The sequence below is a fragment of the Lutra lutra genome, chromosome 10 (assembly GCF_902655055.1).
Source record: "Lutra lutra chromosome 10, mLutLut1.2, whole genome shotgun sequence".
NCBI classification, from domain to species: domain Eukaryota; kingdom Metazoa; phylum Chordata; class Mammalia; order Carnivora; family Mustelidae; genus Lutra; species Lutra lutra.
In genome coordinates, this window is record NC_062287.1 from 87,887,719 (window position 1) to 87,911,412 (window position 23,694).

The following is a 23,694-nucleotide window of genomic DNA, read 5'->3' on the forward strand; positions in this document are numbered from 1 at the left end:
GATGAAGGAGAAGAAATCTGTATATTTATAAGCCTCCCTAGCGGCCTCTCCTAGGCATGTGACATGCCTAGGAGTACCACCACCAGTTTCAATTTTTGTTTGGGAGAGATTTCCTTTGCATCTTGGATCTTGGAGAGGCTCCTCAGAGGCCCCTAAGGGGACCACTGGCCTGGTCCTTAAGGTGCTGAACTAATATGTGGCATTTAACACCTGCCCTTATCATCCTTGGCAGACCCCACCTGAAGCCCCTTAACAGAACGGTGTGACCCCTCAGGTGTTCCTTATGCCAACCTCGTTCTAGAAAAGTTCAATTAATGAGCCTCACTCCCAACTCCAGATCCTCAAGAAATGGGGAGATAAGCCACTGAGGGCCAGCTCTGGTGAGGAGAATTGAGAAGGGGACCTGTTCCAAGGCAGAGTGCCATATGCTGCCCCTCCTGGAAGACAGAGAGCCATCTGAGGAGCCAGCTGGAATGTGGAAAACTCCCATCGATCCATCCAGAAAATACTTATTGAAAACATGTGCCCTTGGATTTTAGGGATTTCCATCACTGCCAACTTCATTACTGGGTAGAAAGGAAAGAAGTAAGTGGACAATGTCCCTAGAAATCCCAGAGGGGAATGGGCCACTCCATTTCCCTGGAAAGGAAAAGGAGAGGTATTTGTCAGGAGAGAGGAGATACACTGGCGGCAGGGAGAAGTTCTTTCGACATTTATTCACACAACAAGTATCTCTCAGGCTCCTGGGGCATGTACGGCCCCATTAAACACATCAGCCTGATGACATTCCGGCTGTTCCTGGCCCTAGGAGGCGACAGTGAACAGTTCTCATAGAACAAGCCTCTCTTGTGTTGTTTATCTTGTGTTACCATAAAACTGGGTCTGTACTTTGTACTATGGCATAAATTAAATATTTGTGAGGACGCCAAAGCTCCATAAGAAGAAATGGCTTATCTCTTACACAAGCGTGAAAATGGGGTTTATTCGTTATGGGGTGGTGGTTGTTTCCTGAGACTACCAGTGAAAGAGCTGATGAGCATAAACCTCAATCTGGAGTATAAATTCCTTGAAGATTAGATCTGTGCCTTTTATTTCTTCCCTTTCCTCCTGCAGAACCCAGTCTAGTACTGGGTGAATAGAAAGACTTGGTCGAGATTTGTGGGTTGGGTAGAAGGCTATTAGTATTTTGCTTTGTTGATATTATGCTTGGGTCAAAATTCCCTAAACCCACAACACCCCCCCCCCCACAATTGTAGGGCAGTGAATGACAAACGTATAACTGGCTATGGTTTTGACCAGGCCTCATCCCATGGAATTGCCAAGAGGTTAAAAAAAAAAAAAAAAAAGGCTCTAGTGTACATTTCCAGCTTCTTTTTTATTTTTTAAAGATATATCCATTTATTTGAGAGAAACAGAGCAAGTGAGTGCAAGTAGGGGAGGTACACAGAGAAAGGGAGAGAGAGAAACTCACCAGACTCTGTGCCAAGTGGGGAGCCCAACTTGGGGCTCAATCTCATGACCCCGATTTCAGACCTGAGCCAAAACCAAGAGTCAGACACTTTAACCAACTGTGCCACCCAGGTGCCCAACATTACCTGCTTTTAAGAATAAAATACAGATGGTTAGCCTGTGGTCACTGGGATCTACAGTGCTCAGTCCTCTTACCGTGTTTCCTTATCACCCCAAACTCCCTAATTCTGACTGTAGCCCCTTACCTTAGCTGGATGATGAACCCAGGCTTGGCATGAATGGTCCATTCACAATGAGCATTTAGGGGGTAGCTCTCCAACAAAATCTGACCCTTTGAGGCTCGCAGAACCTGGCCACATCCTGGGAAGAGAAGATTGGGGCATGGAAATTGGATTCAACAGGAAAGAGAGGGTAGAAGATCTCAAAGATCATTTGAGATCCCCCCACACCCCTGAGAACAGAGTGGAGAAGGAAATTACTTTCTCAAGCACCTGGCAATGCATTAGGCAATTTGCATAGGTTAATTCATTTAATCCACCCAAGAGCTTGAAAAAGGAAGTAATATTATTCCAGTTTTCCAGCTGGGAAAATGCATAACAAGAGAGTTAAAGAAATAGCTTGTCTCACCAATAAAGACAGTACAGCAGAGATTCAAACCTGTGTCTGACTGTAAAGTCCAAGCCACTCTACCATCCTGCCTCTCCAAGAGTACTGGAGGCCAACCTGCGGCTCCACCCTAAGATGCTTTGAAAGTAGATACTGTGGTATTTGTCTGAAGCCTCAAACTATGTAAGAGACTTGGCCTGTGTCCCCTCAACATCCTCTATCCCACAGATATGACCCCAAAGCAACTCTTTCCTGACCCCTTTCCATCCAGTTAGAAAAGGTATGTGTCAGTCTGTTCTATAGGCAATTATGTAATTAATGTGTCCCTAACCCATGAGACCAGAAGAGAAACATGATCTTCAACCATTTGAATTGGATTACTGCTTTGTTTGTTTGTTTGTTTGCTTTCTAGCTCAAATTCTTTTGAAAGCTGCCAATTAAAAAAAAAAAAAAAACATGCATCCAAGAAGTTCTCCTGCTTGAGCTGTGGAGGTCCAAAGCCCTCTACCTTCACTATCACCTTGGTTTCCCTGAGTTACCTCCAAAGAATCATCAAGAAACCACTGGGCTGAGTCATCATTAACTTACATCATATTCTCTAGTGTTAAGCACAGGTGCGTGATATGCACCCTAGTTTTACAGAAGGATTTGGGGGAAATGTCTCAAATTGGTTTTATAGAAAAAAAAATTATCTGGGCCATATAAATAGATGATATCTCCTACCAGAAACATCAAACTATAATCCATGGGCTGAATGTGGCTCACTGCCTGTTTTTGTACATAAAGTTTTATTGGCACAGAACCACACCCATTTTTAATGCCTTGTCTATGGTTGGTCTACAGCTATGGAGAGGGGCACAGTTGAATGGTTCTGGCCATGCACGGAAAAAGTTTGCCTAACCCTGCTCTGTACCAAAATCCAGTTTGACCTCATAAAGTTAAGCTATGCAGTGAGAGTCAATAACCCCTCCAAAGTATAAGTTCTCATTGTTTAAAAGAAAAATACTAACATCAGGGGTCGCTGCTCTATAGCAAGATGACAGTGGTGATCTTCATACAATGTTAGGAAAAGAGCTCAAACTCCTCTTTTGGCAATCTGTGAGGTCTGATGCTTGTTACTTTTGTGGAAATTACTGCTGGGTTGGTTGTACAAGTCCTGTCTTCATTCGGATTTTTATTGGGGGCGGTCTTGGTCCACCAATGGGAAGCACCATCTACCACTATCCACTGGGACTGCTTGTCCCGCCTGGCCTCCGCCATCTCTCTCTGCAATCCATTTCCCCAGTATTTGATTCTCCACACAGAAGCCAAAGACACCTCTTAAATAAACAAATGAGAAAGCATTACTCTCTCGATTCAACCCTCCAAAGGCTTCCCACTATGCAAACACCTTCCTATGACGCTCATGGTCTGGCCTCTGCCCAGCTAAACTGGCCTCCTTTCTGTTCCCAACTCTGGGCCTTGTCCTTGCTGTTCCCTTGGCCTGGAAGGTTTGTCTTCTTCCACATTTCCTTTCTTTGGGAATTAAGTTCAACTACACCTTCTTCAAAGAGGCCTCCCTTGACCACCCAGCTACAGTGGACCTTCATGTCTCCACAGTAAATGTCCTTACTCTATTTTTCTTTTTCTCCGTAACACATATGACTAACTGAAATTATCTAGCTCATTTGCTTACTCTCATTAGTGGAGCTGGGACCTCTTCTAGATTGTGCACCTAGAATGGACCCTGGCTTGTAGGATGTGCTCAATAAATAGCTATTAAATGAATGACAGTATTATCACAGGCCAGGTACTGGCCCAAAGATTTACCAACATCCTCTCATTTAATGCTCATGAGAAACCTAGGAGAACAATGTTCATCTACCCCATTTCCCAGACGTGCAACACTAAGGATGTAAGAAGTTAGTGACTTCCTCAAGGCCAGATGGCTGGAAGGTCAAGAGACTGTAAGTGACTGTTTCAACTGTAAAGCGCTGGGTAAGAACAGAGACTGCAGAGCCCCACAGCCCTTGGTTTGAGACTCAGCTTTATCTTCACTGGCTGCGCCACTTTAGGCAAGTTACTTCCTCTCTGGGAACCACAGGAAACCCGAGTCAAATGGGAATAAAGCTGGCACCTACTTCATATGATTTTGTGAGGCTTGAATCAGATCACGGGTGGAAAGCTCTCAGAAGAGACATTAGTAAATGTTAACTCTTGGTGGTTGGTGGCAGAGCAGGGATTTGAACTTGGATCTTTCTAGTACCAATGCTGGGTCATGGCTGGTACACTCAGCTGTCTTGGGGGCTTCCTGACCCAGCCCCATCCCATAGCACTTTGAAGCAGCAGGATTCTTCCACCCCACCGGAAAAATACATTGTCTCCCCCCCCTGTGCCCCACTCCCGGTCCCAGTTTCTGAAGTGCACGTTCCTTCTTCCTGCATACCTCACACACCATCGCCCCCATCCGCCCATCTGCTGGCTACGGAAGTGATCTTTGGGTGTGAGAGACAAAAAAAGAAATCTTCCTGCTCAGCCTCCACCCTTTGGGGACTGGCAGCTTCCCAGCCTGCAAGGTGTTAAATCCCAGCTCCCACTGCCAACCTCCTGCAGAGACCCCCAAGTTAGAACCAGCAGGAAATGCTGTCAGTCCGCTTCCCAGCAAATGGAAACTGGTTTCAGACAACAGGGAAACTGGGCCTCTCCTCGTGTCCGGGGGAGCTTCTGCCCACCCCTGTCAGGTCTTCCTGGCAGGAGCATCGGGCTTTAGCCAGAACCAGGATCTCATGCAGCCTCTGGAGAGGTGATGGCCACCATTCCTATCCAGGCGCTGGCCCCTGGCCATGTGAGATGCTAGACCACTGTTCCTGCAGGCCCGGGACTGTCTTTCAGAAGTAGTCAGGGTTCCAAAGCACATGGCACAGCTCCGTTCTTCATGATGTTTTCCTTCTCACTCTGGGGGGAAGGGAGGAACTGGCCCCAAGACGGTGGATAAGTTCCAACCAACCGGACACAAAGAGGCCACTTCTCAGAAATGTGCTTGGGGGAAGGGTATGAGGCACCGGGAAGAAGAGGAAGGAGCCCTACTCCCTTCCCACATCAAGGGGCTCCACTCTCGCCTCTTCTCGGGGAGTTGGCGGGTCTGGGTGCAGGGCAGACTAAGTGCACCTCTCTGTCTAGGGCAGAACAGTGAACACAGCTGAGTGTCCCCGCCAAGGAAGTACTAGTGGCCAACCAAGCAGGTGGTCCCGAGTCTGAAAGACCAGAGCAGGCAATGGGCCCAGAAACGTGCTCAGATTCCCTGACAGTGTCTTGCTGCGGGGGAAGTGGGGTGTGTATGTATGTGGGGGGGGGGAGGGGTTGCCAGCAAGGCCGGACTCTCCCCTGGGCTCGCAGATCCTGGACTCCTCTCCAGCCCCACCACCCCCCGACCCTTCTCTGGTGTTATAAGCCAACACAGGAGAGACAGCTAGACAGACCCTGTGTCTGCAGAGCTGAAGGGAAATCTCTATTAATTTCTAAACTGGCTAGAGAGCTGGAAGGTTCCCAACAAAAATGAACACCCAGGCATTCAGACAAAAGTCTCGCTCTCTCCAGCGTGGGGTTGGGGAGGGAGAAGCAAGAGACACAACGCACTTTGGAGACATGGTTGGGGTTTGGTTTGGTTTTAATCTCTCCTCTTGGGGGTGTTGGGGGAAGAAGGAGAAAGAAAGCAAGCATTCAGACACAGAGAGATATTTGCATTTCCCTTCCTCCTTCAGAGATGACTCGGAGGCAGGACTCACAATGATTAAGGGGCATTTTCTGAAGCCAGGCTGGGTCGGCACTGCCGGTCAGTCTTTTACTAGCTGTGTGACCCCAGGCAAGTTCTCCAGATTCTCTAGACCCAGGCTTCCTGGTTGGAAATGAGAATAGAGAATAATGCTAGTAACTTCTACCATGTTGTTGTTTTCTTATTTGTTATAAGAATTAAAAGAGATAGATATTTATATAATGCCATTAGCACAGTACCAGATACATAAAATGCTCAATAAATGGCACTATATGTAAACTAATGGTGTTATTTCTCTTGAGTCTTGTCTGGATCTGAGGCACTATTTTGGCACAAGACTCACGGGGGACATCCCAGGTCCTGACCAGGGCTCCAGGGTTCCTAGGAGTCTCTTTACAGCCCTGGCTATATCCCTAAACAGAAGCCTGCACATGGATGGCAAAACAAAGGCCTGGATGAGTACATGGGGATGACCCACGTCCCAGGCCGGGAGCTGGAAGGGAGCTCACACCCTCCACGTGACTTGGTTCATCCCACCATGCAGGGACTCCGAGTGAGGACCTCAAGTGCCTCCCACATGGAGAGACAATTTAAGACAGAGGATGAGAGACGGGGCTCTGGGGCCCGGCTTCTGAAGTGCCATCTGACTTACTCTGCTACGTACAAGCTGTATGACAACAGGGAAGTTACTTAACCCTTCTGTGCCTCAGTGTCCTCACCTATAAAACGATTCTGATGAAGATCAATGACGTAATACACGAGGGCACTTAGAATGCCTGTTTCATAGTAAGTGCTAAGAGATGGTTTTTATCAGGGTCTTGAGTCTTAACCCGTAACAGTCCGATGTCCACGTCCATGGCTCACCCTATGATATGGCTTATAATCCCAATTAACTGGGTACTTCACAGTGATGGTTTATTTCATTGTTTGCCTCCCCCATGATGTGATAGCAGGGACCCTATGTGTCTTGTTCACACCTTTATGGGACAGAGCAGGTGTTTAGATAATTGTTAATGTAATGACTATGCCAGATAAAATCACATATCTCCCTGCCCAATCAAACCATTCTTAAAGCCCCATCCTCTTTGCCTCAAGTGGTCTGTCCACTCAGCTGTCATCAGAATCTTCACAAAAAAATAGAGAGATAATGGAGCTAATCCAACTCAAAAGAGAGGATCTGGGTTGGGGTAGCACAGAAAATTCTGATTTCTGCACAAAAAAGGATTTCAGTCCTTTTTTTCTGAGCTTCAGTTTGGTTGATTTCTATTAAATCTGTGTTTAAGGCCCCTGATTCTTTCTTCCGTTGTAACCAGTAGGCTGTGAATCTCCTCCAATGAATATTTTATGATTTCAGATTGTATAGTTTTCAGTTCTGGAATTTCCATTTGGTTCTTTTTAACACTTCCCAAATCTACCCTGAAATGTCTCATCTATCTTCTTCTCTACCTTTTCCTATAGAACGTTTAGTATATTTATTTCAAAGTCATTTTATTTTTTATTTTATTTTTTGAGGTAAGCTCTGTGCCCAATGTGGGGCTCAAACTCATGATCCTAAGATCAAGGGACATATGCTCTACCAACTGAGCCAGCCAGGTGCCCCTATCTTTTTTTTTAATTCCTTGTGGAAAAATTCCAGTATTTGATCATGCATGGTCTATCTCTTTTGACTGATTCTATTTCTCTTGACTGAAGGTTATATTCTATACTTCTTCACAACAGAAAACATATTTTTTTCTTTTGATTGGTAATATCCTTTCCCGTATTTGGCAGGGATGATGAAGACTGATCATTTTAGATTCAATCAGAAATTAAGCTAGTATGAAGTAAGACCAAAGCTGATTCTTCTAGGGGGGGTCTCGAAATTCAAGCACCAGAAACCCAACAAAATCCATCTTTGATTTTCAACATTCTCCGCAATCTGCACCCCACTTCCTATACCTCCATAATGGTAAGACTGGGAAACTGTGAGTGTTGGAGGCTTTGAAATCACCAAGTTTTTGAAGCTGCAAAATGACATCATCCCAAGATCTGCTTTGCCCTCATCTCTGCTTGCTCAGCACGACTTCACTGAAGAGAATACTTGGCAGAGAGGACTGTCTTTACTCTGGGGTCTCCTTTAGATGGAAGTTCAGCCAACCACCCACAGGTTCATTGCAAGTCTGACTGACCCCTCCTCTTTCTCTGGCTGGCCCCGCCTCCTTCCTAGCTGATCCCCCCCTTCCCCTGCCCTGCCCTCAGCTTCACAGCTGCCGCCCCCCCCACCGCCGCCCCGCAAGCCGTGTGAAGCATCCAGGGTCACCTGCTTACACAAGGAGACCCTGTGTACTCCTTTGGAGTTTAGATTTTTCTAGACCTCGTGTTCACAGATACTTGATGGTTTAAAGAAGACTGAATTTTCTTTGGTTTACCAAGTGATTTCTTGCTATTTGAGCAGCAAAAAATGTCTTTTTCCTGTTCTCCTATGCCTTAGCCAGAAACTGAGCAATGATTGAGATCTTTGACAACATAAAATCCTCTACAAAGGCTAAGACATAAATTCCCTGCAGTCAGAACGTCAGCTATATATTTTCTATATATATATAACACATATTACATATATAGTGTGTAGATATACATAATATATATAATTTTCATTTAATTTTATATTAAATGTAAAGTGTTATTTACCATACAATCCTTGTTCTGGGAAGATTACCTCCCCATGTCCAACATACATGTCTTGTCCCTAGGGAATTCTACTTTGTTATTTTTCCTCTCTGGCCCTGCACTGGTTTTCTTCTCCGACAAGAAAAGGAAAAAGAAGAGCTCACTTCTTGGCTCTGGGTTAGTAGTAATAAGTAGTAATAAGAACAGCAGCCACCATTTAGTGAGCATTTACTATGAACCAAGGATTTACAGACAGTACTTCATTGAAACCTCACAAATGTCCACAGAGGACCACCATTATTTTCCCATTTTGTAAATGAGGAAACCGAGATTTACAAAGATTGAGTAACTTTGCTCAACGTCACAGAGGGAGTAAGGGAGTCAAATCCAGATCCTACTGGTTCCAAACCCCATGGTTAACTGTCACATAATACAGTTCCCTATTTGGATCCAAATGGGCCTTGTTCCCTTCCTGGAAGTGTCAGGATACATAAGTCCAAGACAAGATAAGCCAGTTTTCAGTGACTCCTCCCAGATGATTCTATGGTTCCCTAGGAAGACAGCTCCATATATCAGTAATACACAGCTTTGTGGGCTTTTCACTCACTCGCTCTCTTTAAAATTTGCTCTTGATCATTCCCCATTATGGCTCAAGGACCAGCCTACACAAATCATCTCCCTCTCTGATATTCTAGCCCCACATCTTTAGGCATGGCTCATGGCCAGCCCCTCTGCTCTATCCAAAATATGGCTAAGAACATAAAATGTATTAAGGGTCTATAATCTCTCCCCATAAATACTCTGTCGTCTGGGTTGACTGGCTAACCTTCCATCCCTTAAATTCTCCATATCCTGAAAGTCTGGGTCACTGCAGTGTGAGCTAGAAGTGTGTTATCCTGGGTAGCGCTTTGGCCCTCTCGTTGCTTGTCTCATTCGGCGGCTGAAACACTCAGCCCGAGGCCCAGGTTGAATAAGCTCCACTCTAAAGCTCAATGGACTGGTTCCTCTTAAGACGTTAATTTTCCATTTATGAAGCTTTGGGAGGAAGCCTTGATTTTGACTTTAAATATCAGTGCCTCTCATAACCAGCGTCCAGATCCCACTTCCTATATACCATTCCGCACAAAAGGAACCAGGATTCGTAGAGAAATGGTGGGTTCTATGACCCAGACGTAAACCATCAACGTGAACTTGAAACATCTGGGGGGAGAGGAGAGCAGAGGGAAAGCAAGCAATTGCCTAAAGAACGACGCTGTGGAGCTGGCTTGAAGGATCTTCACCGGCCAATTCTGGGACCATTCGAGCATCAAAAAGAAAAATGATGATCACATTACAAAATGCAGGAAAAAATGTAAATTCATGAGTTCATAACGCCATAAAAGAGAGAGAAAGTCAGGGGCACCTGGGTGGCTCAGTGGGTTAAAGCCTCTGCCTTCGGCTCAGGTCATGATCCCATCAGGCTCTCTGCTCAGCAGGGAACCTGCTTCCTCCCCTCTCTCTCTCTGCTTGCCTCTCTGCCTACTTGAGATCTCTGTCTGTCAAATAAATAAATAAAATATAAAAAAAAAAAAAAGAGAGAGAGAGAAAGTCAGATGTGAGAAAGTGATTATTGGTGGATCCAGGTGAAGGGTATGAATGTGCTACTTTTTCAGCTCTTTGTAAATATAAAATTTGTCAAAATAAAAAGTTGGGGGAAGGAAGAAAGAATTAGCTCCTTTCCGTAGCCAGAATATTCTGAGTTTACTAAACCAATCTTTCCTGGGCAAGAGGACGTGAGTAAAGTCCTCTCCTGGGCTCAGGGACCTCGGGCCCTTCTCCTCTTCTCTTTGTTAATATGACCTGTCAACAGTTATAAGTGACCCCGTCACATAATGGGTTCTAAGACTGTCATAAGTTAGGCTAATGCTAATTATCACAAAGATTGTCAAAGACAGCAAGCAGATAAAGGTGCTCTAACACTGGCTCTCTTCCACATGTTCTATAATTAAATATAAAATAGTCTGATCCTTTCTGGTGTTTGCCTGTCACTTCTCCTTCCCAGGGTCTATATGGCACTCCAGAAAAAATGCCAGGACTCTACAGAGGCTGCTCAGCAGGAAGCTGTCCTTCAGGATTAAAGAGCCTGAAAGGATCACTTGGGTGCCATCTACTGGGTAAATGCTTGCACTGCGCCAGCCCAGGAACAGGCCTCCCCTGGTTCAGCTCCCTCCTAGTAGAAGCAGGCAGTGCATGCCCAGCCCCAGGCAGGCATTCAGCAAATGGTTGAAGTGAATTACTTCCTCCTTTGAATTCCCATCACATTTATTTAATGCCAATATGAGGTGCTGGTGATACGAACCTAATACCATCATATTGATGTCTTCGAACGGTCAAGCCCTGTTTCCATAATGGACTGTGAACTCGGTGAGGGCTCACGGATCTCTCTGGTGGCCAGCCCGTAAGAAATGCATCATAAATGCTTATAGCAGGGATCAAATAACACCCAGTGTGTGCAAAGAGGCTTTCAGAACAAACATAATGAAATTTAACAAGCGTATCGGAACCGTCGCGGAATGAGACAGGAATCTGACCATTATCCTGTTTGTCTCATAGCAGTGACCACATTCCAGTTCTTTTTTATTTTTATTTATTTATTTATTTATTGGTCTCTCCTCTCTAAATCGCAAGCTCCAGAATGGCAGGAACCATGTCCGCCTTGCCCTTCACTGTACGCCCAGCACCTAGGAGCATCCGTTCAGACAATGTGTTTTGAATGGATGGATAGAAAAAGGAATCATGCTCTTTCTCCTCTTTCCTAGTTGCCTGAGCCAGTTTTGCTAGCCTCAAGAAAGCCCTGAATTTACATATGGACACCATCACTATCCAACCAGTCAGACTCCATATGCAGCCAACTTTTACACGGAGGCCAAACCCAAGACTCAACCAATGGGTGTTATTGGGAAAGGCTCCTGCTATCCTCCGTCTTATTACTGCTTGCTTTAGCAGTCTTCTATAGGCAAATATCCTTCCCCTTCCCTGCCCTGTCCCCTAAACAGACTCATTTATTTATACAGAGCAACTGGAGTACTGTTTAGGAAATATTTGTATCCCTCTTCCTTGGGATGGTGTCTACTTCCCTACCTGACTGATCTGGGGCTTGGCCATGTGACTTCTTTCTGGAAAGTTCATGGGTATGATGCAAGTAGAGGCCCTGAATGTACCTGTGTGTTTGGCTCGGCCCCTAATGTTTTTGCAACCCACCCTGAGAAGAACATGTCCCAAGTAGCTGCTGCTCCTTTGGGCTGAGCCCGGAAGCTGGTGTGTAACCCAGGCTCACCCAGCTGAAATCAGCTGGACCCCAGCCAAGCCACGGACCCATGAAAAAGGAAAATAAACATTTGTCTTTTGAGATGGGTTTGTTACACGGAAGAAAAGCCACGAATATAAATGAACACATTATCACCACTACTCCCAAAAGCATCCACTTGGAAATTCTGTTCTATGACCATAACACCCCTCCTGCCTCCGTGTTCGACTCCTTTATTACCACTGTGCCTGCTTTTCCAACCCACTGACCCTGCTCATCCTATCCCTTCTCCAGGCTCTTTGTGGTTTCATGTCCGTCCCAATCGGGACAACCACGTCTCAGCCAACTCCCGGAGCCACTGCATGACTGGCTTTGTTCACCTCTGCTCCCGTGCTGCTAGACAGCCTGTCGGGACGGCATCACCTCTGTGGAAATCCAGCCTCCACGGGAGTCCTCAGTCTTACTTGGACAAGCTTTAATTTATCATGAGCCAGTGCCTCTCCTGGGTCCTCCTGTGGCTGTCCCAAACCTGTGATACTCTCAAGCTGCAGCCATATATCCGCTTCACCCTCAGCAAAGATTTTGCTTCCCACTTTTCGATGAAAACAGAGCTGTGGGAGGGCCCCCACCAGTGGAGGCAGGATGCTACTGTGGTTAAGAACAAGGGGTCTCGAATCACACAGACTTCAGCACCTTCCTGTCTTACCCACTGATGAGCAAAGGCATAGCTCCACCATCACCCCCTTCTGAATCCTCTCCTGTCCCTGACTCCCTGGGATTAGCTGTTTTCTTACCTGTGTTCTCAGAGCCCTCGGCCATACCCTAGTCCACAGTTTTCCTTGGCTTCCCAGTGTACTTAGAATAACATCTCAGCTCTTTACCGACTCGCCCTTCCTCTAAGGTCATGGGTGAGCTGAAGTCGGCAGATGGCTCCTCCCATCACATACCACCCCCCCCCCCCCACTATTTACTCACACAAGAAAAGAGCAACTTCTCACATCCAAAGGGGAGAAAACCCCAAAGTTCTCCGATACAAAGGTCAGTGTGAAATCTAAAACCATGTATTGTATCTCTAATTATGTCTTTCTTAAACTTTCATTGAAAGTAGTTTTATTTCTGGACCACCCACCAGCTTGGCAATTAAGGAGTATACAGAACAATAATGACATATTTACTGCATTTGTTAAGGCTTTACTATGTGCCAGACAAAGCATTAAGCACTTCCCATGAATTATCTCACCAAATTCTTGAAACAACCCTAGGAGGTAGCGTTACACCCACTGTAAAGAAAAGGAAATGAAGCTGAACAAGGTTAAATGACTTGGCCAAGGCCACAACGCTAGTGACTGGCAAAATCATTAAACCATGTCTGCATCATTCCGGACTCTAGATCGTTATGTTAGAACACCTTCTGAGAACAGCTGCCAAAGGAAGACCAGGGTTAAATCCGGAAGCTAACCTATGTATAAGATCACCTACCAACTATTAAATTAAGTTTCCCAGAACCCACTGAAAATGATATTGAAGTTTTAGGCCTGCAACCCAGACCAGCACTTCTGAAAATTATCTGTACTCTGGATAATTTGGCTCCCCAGTTCATTTGAAAATAACGACTATACCCCTTCTCCTCCAGGTAGAGCTCAGGTCCTTGGTTGCAGACCACACAGCTCAACCTTCGCCTGAGACACTCGATGCTCATAGCATTTTGCTGCAGGTTGGATCAGGCAAAGAATAGCAATAGCATTCCATCCTCCATCTCCACCAACTGGGAATATCATTCATAAGAGGAAAACTGCTCAGGCTGTCAGCTCACCCCGGCAGCTTTGATTCAAATAGTGAGTGTGTAACATAGGCTTTAACAAAACAACAGTTTGTACATTTTTGTTCCAGCCCCAGACTCTCAAAGGGATAGTCACCCGCCCGGCACTGCGGAGGGGAGTTTGAAACTGAGAGGTTAGATTTCCACTCCATTTTCAAAGGATTATTGAAATTCAGCAGGGAACCCTAATAAAGATTAAGTAATTCTTAGAGACGAAGTAGAACCCAGAAAGAATCCCTTTCCTGGGATAAGTGGCATGCTGACAATTTGATGTGGGTTCCGGGAATTGAACTCAGGAGTCCAGAAATTCACCAAGAGAAATGCATATTGAAAACACACCACAGGACTTAGCATATTTGAAGCCTCATTCACTGCTTGCTGACCACTGCTAACACAGAGCTGCTTCTGGACACGAGGCCTGCTGTGTGCCGAATGTCTTGGCTGCATTTAGGAGAAAGGAGAAGATTTAAGAGCAGACGTAAACCTCCTGCCGCCCGTTCCGAACAGATGTCCACAATCCACACCCAGCAGATGGGAACACGTCTTTGTTTTTTATAGTCTTACCTAGAAAGCCCTCTGGCCACAGCTGTCCAGAACTCAGATTGCAACCAGCTAAACCTCAGTCTGTTGCAAGCTGAGCCCTGAAAGCAGCCTGCACCAGGGCGGGGTGGCGGTGGGGGTGTGAGGGGGCTGCCTCGGGGTCTACTCACGCATGCAGTCTCCTCCGTACCAGCCCGCACGGCACTCGGCACAGTAGATCCCCTTCACGTAGAAGTCGTCCAGCGCGCCGCCCCACGAGCCGTTCCGGCAGGTCTTGCAGTTTTCAAAGACGGTGCAACCTGGAACGTGTGCGAGCACGAGGGGCTCGGATTACTCGCTGGCAGGTTCTGATGGGCCGCGTGCGAGAGCAGCTGCACCTTCTCGGGGCCTCGCCTGGAAAGGCGCCAGAGCCCTTGTGGGGGGAAAATGCTCATTCCTAGGAAAATGCCAGAGTCACCAGAATTCGCAGCGAGAAGTCTAGGAGGGTGGTCCGAACCGTGGTCCAGGTCAGTGGCGGACACTCCACATGTTTCTCGTGGAATATTGAGAAAATTCAGGCAAGCAAAGAGAGTGAAATTAAGAACACCTAAAGGGCCATCGCCTGGGAACAACTTCTAGTAACACACTCTCTCTGTGTATGTAGAAAAACAACAACAACAACAACAAAACTAGGCTTTGGGCGCCTGGGTGGCTCAGTGGGTTAAGCCGCTGCCTTCGGCTCAGGTCATGATCTCAGGGTCCTGGGATCGAGTCCCACATCGGGCTCTCTGCTCAGCAGGAAGCCTGCTTCCCTCTCTCTCTCTCTCTCTCTCTGCCTTCCTCTCCGTCTACTTGTGATCTCTCTCTGTCAAATAAATAAATAAAATCTTAAAAAAAAAAAAAAACTAGGCTTACACTATATATCGTATATTCTGCTTTCATTGCTCATTTTTTCAGGTCATAATAGAGAGTATCTCCCTGTTCCATTAAATATTCTTCTATGTCCTATACTTCTATAACCAAAGTATGCCACTGGAAACAACCCTGATGCCTAATAATGGGCTCACCCTGGAAGGTGCCGAGCTGCCCCCACCAGCAGGTCACGCCAGACAGGGTTGAGAGGTTCCCCGGTAAGGGTCATTTTTATAACACAGTCTCTTGGAGGAGGGGAGGGGTGACTGTGATGAAAGAGATAATCCAATCCCACTTATCAAAATGGAGAGCTACGTTCAGGCTCTGCCATGGTTCAGCTGTGTTTCCTTGAGCAAACTGCTTGAGGTCTCTGTGCCCCAAGGTCATCATCTGTAAAACAAGGGTTAAAAAATTTTACCTGCCTCTTAAGGTTGTTTTAAAAATTAAATTAACACATATAAAGGGTCTGGCACATACTACGTACACCCCAGAAGTGAACTGTGATCTTCGTTCTGCACTCCCATACCTCCACTCCTCTTATCCCCACCATTGCATACGTCATGCGCAATCTTAACTGCCTGTTATCTGTTTTCCTATGACAGTCCGAAGTCAGGAACTGCATCTCGTTCAACAGCATATCCCCAGCACTTAATATAATATCTGCAACACAGCCAGCATTCAGTAAATACAGTTTGGGTGAATGAATAAGACAGACATGTGGCTGGATGGATGAGCTGCGAATCCGGGCTTCTCAGCTGTTTGAGATAACCGGCGTTTCCCTGAGCAGAGAGCACATGTCTTTGATTTTGGCTGAAATGAGGTTTTCCTCGACCCGTAGTGCAGACATGCAGCGTATGTCTGTGCAGTTTCTGGAGGACAGAGGCTCGTGGTCCTTGCCTTGCACACCACCCGACGTGGCTTCCCCGTCCCAGTGCTTCCTCCCACCAAAGAGCTGCTAATATGATTCACCCAGTTCCAGTAGCTCATGTGACCCACAGCAGGGTCCCAGTGGCATCACTGCTCTTCCCAAGGCCATCTTACCCCACATGCCCCTTGCCCCTCTTTGGTTCCCTATCCACTGCGCCACTGAGGAGGCAAACAGACTCAGAGTCTGCCCCCAGTGGCCCTGCCAACCTTCACTCTCAGCACGGTAACTTCAAGGCTTTTAGGTCCCAAGCCAGAAAAACCAGCCAGGTGATGAAGGTGAGCAAGGCTATCACAAAAAGACACTCAGGAGCTCACAGCTTTGCCACAAAAGCCAGAGGCTCGAGTTCAGAGCTACATAGCCTGGAACCATATAAACATATACAGCAGACTTGTTCCAGAGAGGGCCCAGGTCTGCTAGAGACCATTGGACATCACTACTGACACCTCTGTGACTGTGAGTATGGATGCTGACCTGCCTGCAACCACCGCCACCGGAAAAGAGACAGTTGTCTACAATGATGAGAGAAACAACAGAAATTCTAAAACCATACCGCAATCCCATTTCTCACCCTTGAGGTTGGCAAAAATTCACAATTTGTGTTGCGAGGCTTTGGGAACACAGCACCCTCACAGGCAGCTGCTGTGAATGCCAAGTGCAAGGCGGACAAGGCAAAGGTTGGCAACACGACATACGCCCCTCTCTCTGACTCAGCGGTCTCTCTCCCAGGGACCTACCCCAAAGAACACTGCAAAAATACTAAATGATGTATGCATGAGACTACTCACTGTAGTGTTATTTATAATAGCAAAAGCTTGGAAACAACCCAAATACTCATAAACTACACCAACCTACACAATGCAGTTATAGGCAACTGTAAAAATAAAAGAAAAAAAAATGGCTTTATACTGTCAGTGAGTGATAGCCAGCAGATACTGTCAAGAGAAAAAAGCAAGGTAGTTAGCAGCGTTTCTCGTAGGCGATCTTTTGTGCAAGAAGGGGAATACACAAACTTATATTTGCTTATGTTGTCAAATATAGAAAACAGATGGAAATAATAAACCTTTCTATGTATCAAGTAGGTGGTGTAAGACCACAGACAAAAGAATGACATCAGTTGGCTTCAAAACATAGAATTTTGACTATGCATATTGAGTGGGATATAGTCTAAGGTCAATAAAAGCCAACACCATCAGTGGTCTTATTAGTATTAATGGTGCTACTGCAAACAAAATCAGTGCTATTGCTATTTTGTGCAGTTATATTATGCTATAAAACCAAGCAACAAGTGATCAGGTTAATATTATTAGGAAACAGGCTGTCCACATGACAGAAAAGATATACAAAGTCAACAAAGTTAATTAAACAACCTTGGAATATTACATTTGAACTCGAGTATCAGCATTGACTCATTTTTTTCTTTTTTTAAAAATGCCATTTCTTAGCCCCACCCACTTGAAATAAATAAATAATAGTCCTAGTGAAACAGTGACAGTCCAGTAACAAGGAACATATTAGGAGCCCAGAGTGTAGCCTCAGACCAGAATTCCTTGGAGAAATGGCCAATTCCAGATCTGGGGCAGAAAAGACACGAGAAGATTCTGAAACATCTTGTCACGTAGGAAATCAGGGAAGTTTTCAAACTCTAGTGTGGTCTTATCTGAAGAACTCAGGACGCAAGAGGCTCGCCGGGGTCCTGACGTTGGGGGATGCACACATGAAAATGAATCATGACTGCAATGGATTAAACCACATCAGTAAAAGTACCTGAGTTCATAATCACACACACACACACTCTCTGATCACCAATAGGGACTGCTAGGATATCAACTCACTGTTTTGAAAATCAGAAAAAGAAAAGAAGCTTCTAGGTAGCCTTCCCTTTCAGGGTAACTAGCTCTCCTCTACTTAGATCCAAAGATGGTTCCCAGCACCGTTCAAGGGCGTGACGTTGGGTGCCTCCAGAATGACGTAACAGGAAGCTGTCGTGTGCGGTTGAGGCAGGTGGGGACTGCTGTCTGTACAATACAGTAAGAAGGACAAACACCACCTCTGGAGCTCTCTCTCCAGCGAGAGAGTGAGTCCACTCTCACCTCAAAGGTGACTTCTAGACTCCTGAAAATATTGAAAATTATTCAAAGACTTCCACACAACTGCCAAGGACCCCTAGTCGGGAGATCCTGGTTGAGCTTCTCAAAATGACCTTAGAGAATTTGCAGGGATTCCTCCACTATGTCCCTACAAAACATGCTCACTGTCAGGGAACTCGGGCAGTGGATTTCTTTTCTAAATCAAAATGTACAAAGGCTATACTGAGGTCACTCCAATTTTCAAATTCAGCATTGCTCTCGTCTAAGAAGGAAGATGGTTTAAAAGTATTGTTTACTTGAGTCCCATTTGCTTTCTACTTCTATAGCCTCCCACAAAAGAAAGTTCCTGGCAGTTATGTGCGTCATGCTGTGTGTTTGCAAAAGAAGGGGAAAGACAGAAATGAGAGAAATTCCCCCAAATACACTTTTGACATCCTTTCGGTCTTCAGCCTAAGGAAAGTATGTTGGAAACTCTCTATGTCCTCCTTTTGATCTGCCTAAAAGGTAAATGTAAGACTCCCCTGGGAAAAGTCAGATATGCCAAACAGCAGATAGGAAAACACCTAGAAATTGTTCCATGACTTGCTAATCATGCTGGAAACACCTTCAGTCTGAGTCTCAGTGTCCACATGGGCCTCCAGGCAGACAGGCAGAAAAGACAGTCGCTGTCCCCTGGTTGGTGGAGATATGGTGGTTTGGAAGAAGGCAACGGAACACAGGCTGTGACCTGGGAAGATCCCGTCTCACCTTCAGATGCTCTCCTATTACTGGGACCACCTTTTAAATGTCCAGCTCAGAGCCAGAGCCTCATGCTTGACTTCTGCTCTTCCCTTCCCCAAGCGGCCAATCTCAAATTGTTGTCAATTCCACTCTTCTGCGTATCTCTGAAATCCTTCCACCCCTCTCCATGCACAGGGCTTCTACATTCATTAAGGTCCTGTTATTCCTCCCCTGCTCCTGCCCTGGCCTTCCTCCAATCCTTTCTCCATACTGAAGCCACAGAGAAAATCAGCTTTCATGTCTTCACTCAAAGATCTCTGATGTAGATAAAACAGCTTCAGGATATAACCTGAAGTCATAGTGCAACATGCAAACCTTTCAGGGTCTGGCCCTGTTCTCTTCCTGAGATTGTTCTCTTATAATGTTTTCTCTTTGTCTATCACTCTCCATATTTTTCATCTCACACACACACACACACAAACACACATACACACACTCATACACATACCTTCAGCCAGACCAAGGAACTTGAAATTCCCAAAACCCCAAGCTTTCTCTCACAGGGCCTTAGCACATGCTCTCCTCTATGGCTTGATCTCTCTATCAGATCCCCTCCACCCTGTTCAGTTTGCTGTTTCATTCCTCAGCACACATATCACCTCCTCCAGGAAGACTCTGACACCCCCAACATTCCCATGGTACCTTGTGCTTCTCTCTCACAGCGCTCACCACACTGTACCACAGCTGCCTGCTGACTTCTCCATCTCTCCCACCAGGCTGCAAGCTCGGGGAATGCAGGGGATGTGTCTTTTTTTTTTTTTTTTTTAAATCATTGTATTCCCAGTATCTGATATGGTCCACAGGAGCTGCTGAGTCTTTTGTCAAATGAATGAATGAGTGGATGAATTCACAGATTTATAATGTTAACGGTGAAAAGGGTCCTAATTCTTCTACTCCCTTTGCCTGAAGTTAGAACAGTCAGGATTATGCCACTTTTAGTATCATGACATCACAGCCTTTCATATCTGCCTGCCCAAAGTTAAGTGATAGGCCTTTTCCCATTCACGACCCTCGGAAAACACAAAGGCAGCCTGAGGCCTCCATTCCACACTCACCTGGGTGAATGAGGCAGGAGTCACATTCATTCTCCTCATTCCGGCAGCAAGGGATGGTGTAACCCACTACTTCCTTCTTTCCGGGGCAGACACACTCGATCTGATCGTATTCACAGCACTCCCGACACATGATATTCCACTCGGCTCCAGGGCAGGCTTCATTAATGACCGTGTACTCTGAAATGGGAAGCAGCAGCTGAGGACAGGGGTTCTGGTAGGAAGGGGTTAGACCAGTAAGTCCTCTGTAACCACAAAGCAAACTTGGCGTAAAAATGCATCGCCCTGCCCGAATGATAGAGAAGGCCATGTGAATTCTTCCTAGGCTGGTGTCTCCAAACCAGGGTGGCCTACCCTGAAGGGTGTCCAAAACCATCCCCTGGGGCACAGGTGAAATTCTGTTTAAAATAGTATTCATTTTTATTTTTTAAATTAAAAAAAAAAAAAAAAACAAGGAAAAGAGCTCATGTTTTATCCATCTATAATCTAAGTGGATATGCACAAAAATAATTTATAAACAAGCATACATTTCTTGAGTGTCTATGCTCATTTCTATTTTTGCTGGGGTATATCAGGCTACTGCTTACAGCTGCATAGGTTGTGCACTGCACAACTCCAGGAGGAACCATTCAGCTGAACGATTGTCCAGCACAGCCCAGGTGCTGGGGCCATCAAACAAGTTTGGAGAACCTTTGCTAGACTAGGTCATTCAAGTTCAAGGCTAACTGCCAAATAGAGACCATGTCATTTCCTCCAAACTTGGCTCCTCAATTTCGCAGCATGCCATTTTTATCGTATCTTCAAAGCTAAAACCAACAGAAAAGACAAAAAGTATCTTAATTAGTATGTTTGGGAGAATTTCAGTGCTTTACCAGGGTGAAGTCATTGGCAGAACTTCATTCAGTCCCCAAATACAACTGAGTGTTCTTTCCCATGAGAAAAAAAAAAAAAAATTCCTTTCTGGGTAGGACTTCTGTCTTTCTTTCTTTTTTAAAACATACCTTAAGTAAATGAAAAAGAAAAACCATCTGGTAAAATCTATAAGGGGAATCAGTCGGCGGCTGCCCAGGGGAACCCAGTCCAAGAAACAGACTGAGCTTTGATTTGCTATTTTTCTTCCCTACTCTCCATGTCTCAAAGTTTTGCACAAAGACGACGATTGAAGAAGAAATAGGTCAGATATTTGAGGGAGAAAGTGAATCTGGCTCCTCTGTGAAGGCTTCCCTTAAAACTCTGGGCAGGGATCCCCCAACATGATTTGCAGGCCCACATAAACCCACGCTAGCATCTGCGGTGACTTCTAACCTCTCGAATTTCTCAGTTTAGTCTTCTATTTTCCTCCTCTAAATTTGGAAGTCTACCACTGAGTTGATCATCCTTAATCTGCCAGGTAGAAGCATCTAGAGAAACCATCACCATCTCCTGTCAGCCTCAGGTCATAAGAACTTTCTAGCTTCATAGAAAGGAACCACTTGTGGGGCGCCTGAGTGGCTCGGTGGGTTAAAAGCCTCTGCCTTTAGCTCGGTTAGTGATCCCGGAGTCCTGGAGTAGAGCCCCGCATCAGGCTCTCTGCTCGGCAGGGAGCCTGCTTCCCCCACCTTCTCTCTAACTGCCTCTCTGCCTACTTGTGATCTGTCTGTCAAATAAATAAATAAAATCTTAAAAAAAGAAAGAAAGAAAGAAAGAAAGGAACCACTTGCATAATAAGGGACAGTACCTTAAATGGAAAAAATTTAGCTATATTAAAAATGCTCTCATTTCTTTTCCCACAAACTTCGGCAGACCGGCAAAGATCCTCACACCGGCATTTGGGAAGGACTGGGAGTGATTACTGTGATCGTGTCACTAGCAAAGTTTTGTTTCCCCCACTACTCTGCGGGCCCGTCTAGGACAGACACCAGGACAGACTTAGCTGAGCTTCACAGGTTTCTGATGTTGGCCCGATGACGCGAATGGCTTCTCAAATACACATGAGAACTTACTGGTTAAAAGTGAAAAAGAGCAGGAGAAAACACAAGAGTACATCTCCATCGTATTTGGCCATCAATCCTTACAAATGACACTTAAACTTGAACAACAAAAGAAAAACATAAGCTGGACTGTATCACATTTTAAAAATGTTGTGCAGCAAAGGACATTGTCACAGGAAGTAAAAAGTCTACAAAATGGGAGCAAAGTTTTGCAAATTAAATATTTGATATGGGTTTAATATCAAAAATACATAGAGAACTCCTACAACTCAACCACAAAAAGACAACCCAAGTGTTTTAAGGAGGCAAGTAGCACGAACAGATATTTCTCCAAAGAAGCTAAACAAATGGCCAATAACTCATAAGAAGATGGGTGACGTCACAAGTCACTGGGGAAATGCAGATCAAAACCATGAAAAGGTACCACCTCACAGAACTTAGATGTCTACAAGAAAGGAAAGTAACAAGAGTTGGCCAAGATGTGGAGCAACCGGAACCCTCATGTATTGCTGGTGAATCAGAGCTGGGCCCTCTCCATCCTTAGAGAAGGACCTGGAACAGCTGGTCCAGGTTGCCTGCCTTGGGTCCAAACCCCTCCTCTCCAGCCCCCCAGGTTGTCCAGCCCTGTGTGTTCTCCCCTCCCAAAACAGGTGTCCCTCATGTCTTACCCCCTCCCTCTGTCCACCTTAGGGCAAGCACTACATCCTTCTAGGTTTTCTAAGAATTTAGAAATGCTAGTAACTCCCAGGAGGACAATGGCAGGATAAAAATAATTTGCAACTTTTATAAGACTTCATACTTAAACGTGGAAGGCCAAGTAGGGTCTGCTCTACTCCAACAGAGAGTGAAGCCCATTTCCCCCTAAGCAGCAGGCTTGTTCACCTCTGGCCTAGCCATGGAATATTCTAGGCCTCCTTTTGACCCAGGAATTAATTCCCTAAAATGCCTTCATTGGCATTTCTTTTAACTTCAATGAGCAAGCTCCCCTCTGCTCTCCCAAGCCCATTATATTAACTTCATAGGTAAGGTCTGGGGCATTGTGTCATCTTATGCAAAGAGAATGATCACCAGAAGCCCGTTCTGTCTAGCAGTTAAGTCAACTGACTCCTTTCCAAGGATTCTGTGTGTGGCATACGGAATAATAGTCCTCCCAGAGATGCCCACATCTTAGCACCCCAAACTATGAAAATGTTGCTTAACATGGCAAAAGGGATTTGCAGACACAACCAGTTTAAGGATCTTGAGATGGGAAGAGGAGGCTGGATCGTCCAGGTGGGCCCGATGTCATCGCAAGGACCCCTCGCAAGAGGAAGGCAGGATGGCCAGAATCAGAAAGGGAGATGTGACAGCAGAAGCAGAGACTGGACTGATGTGCTCTGAAGATGGAGTGAGGCACCATGAGCCAAGGAAAGACAGCAGCTTCTAGAAGCCGGACAAGGGAAGGAAACAGATTCCCCCCCTGGAGCCTCAGGAAGGAATGCAGGCCTGCTGGGACCTTTGTTTTAGCCTCAAAAGCCTCAAAAGCCTCACTATAAAAAATAAAGGTGTGCTGTTTTAAGTTACTAATAAGTCTGTGACAATTTGTTACAGCATCCACTGGGAACTTGTGTCTCCTCAAACAAGAAACAAAAAATTTGACCCACAGCAAGTCATTTAACCCCTGAGTTTCCCCACTGAGCACAGTCCCAAGAGTACAGGTGAACTGATGAATCCATTCTTTCAACATACAAGTATTTCCCAAGAGTCCACCTGGGCCAGTAGAAGCTGGGTGCTGGGACACGATGGAGAGAAAATCAGACACCATCCCCAGCCTCGTGGAAGTCATGGTTTCACAGAGGAGGGAGCTTTGGGGCAAACAGACGCGGCAA

General features: G+C 45.7%; 1 protein-coding gene across 4 annotated transcripts in view; it reads right to left on the minus strand.

Annotated features, from left to right (window-relative positions):
• Positions 1–23,694, minus strand: part of PAMR1 (peptidase domain containing associated with muscle regeneration 1) — a 149,823-nt gene that overhangs the window by 32,962 nt on the left and 93,167 nt on the right. For all 4 annotated transcript variants that reach the window (XM_047692368.1, XM_047692369.1, XM_047692367.1 and 1 more), the window contains 3 exons: positions 19,860–20,036; positions 14,289–14,417; positions 1,716–1,830 (listed from right to left, as the gene is read on the minus strand). In XM_047692368.1, the coding sequence (XP_047548324.1) occupies positions 1,716–1,830; positions 14,289–14,417; positions 19,860–19,989 (374 nt within the window). In that variant the 5' untranslated portion in view covers positions 19,990–20,036. The remainder of the gene's footprint in view (positions 1–1,715; positions 1,831–14,288; positions 14,418–19,859; positions 20,037–23,694) is intronic.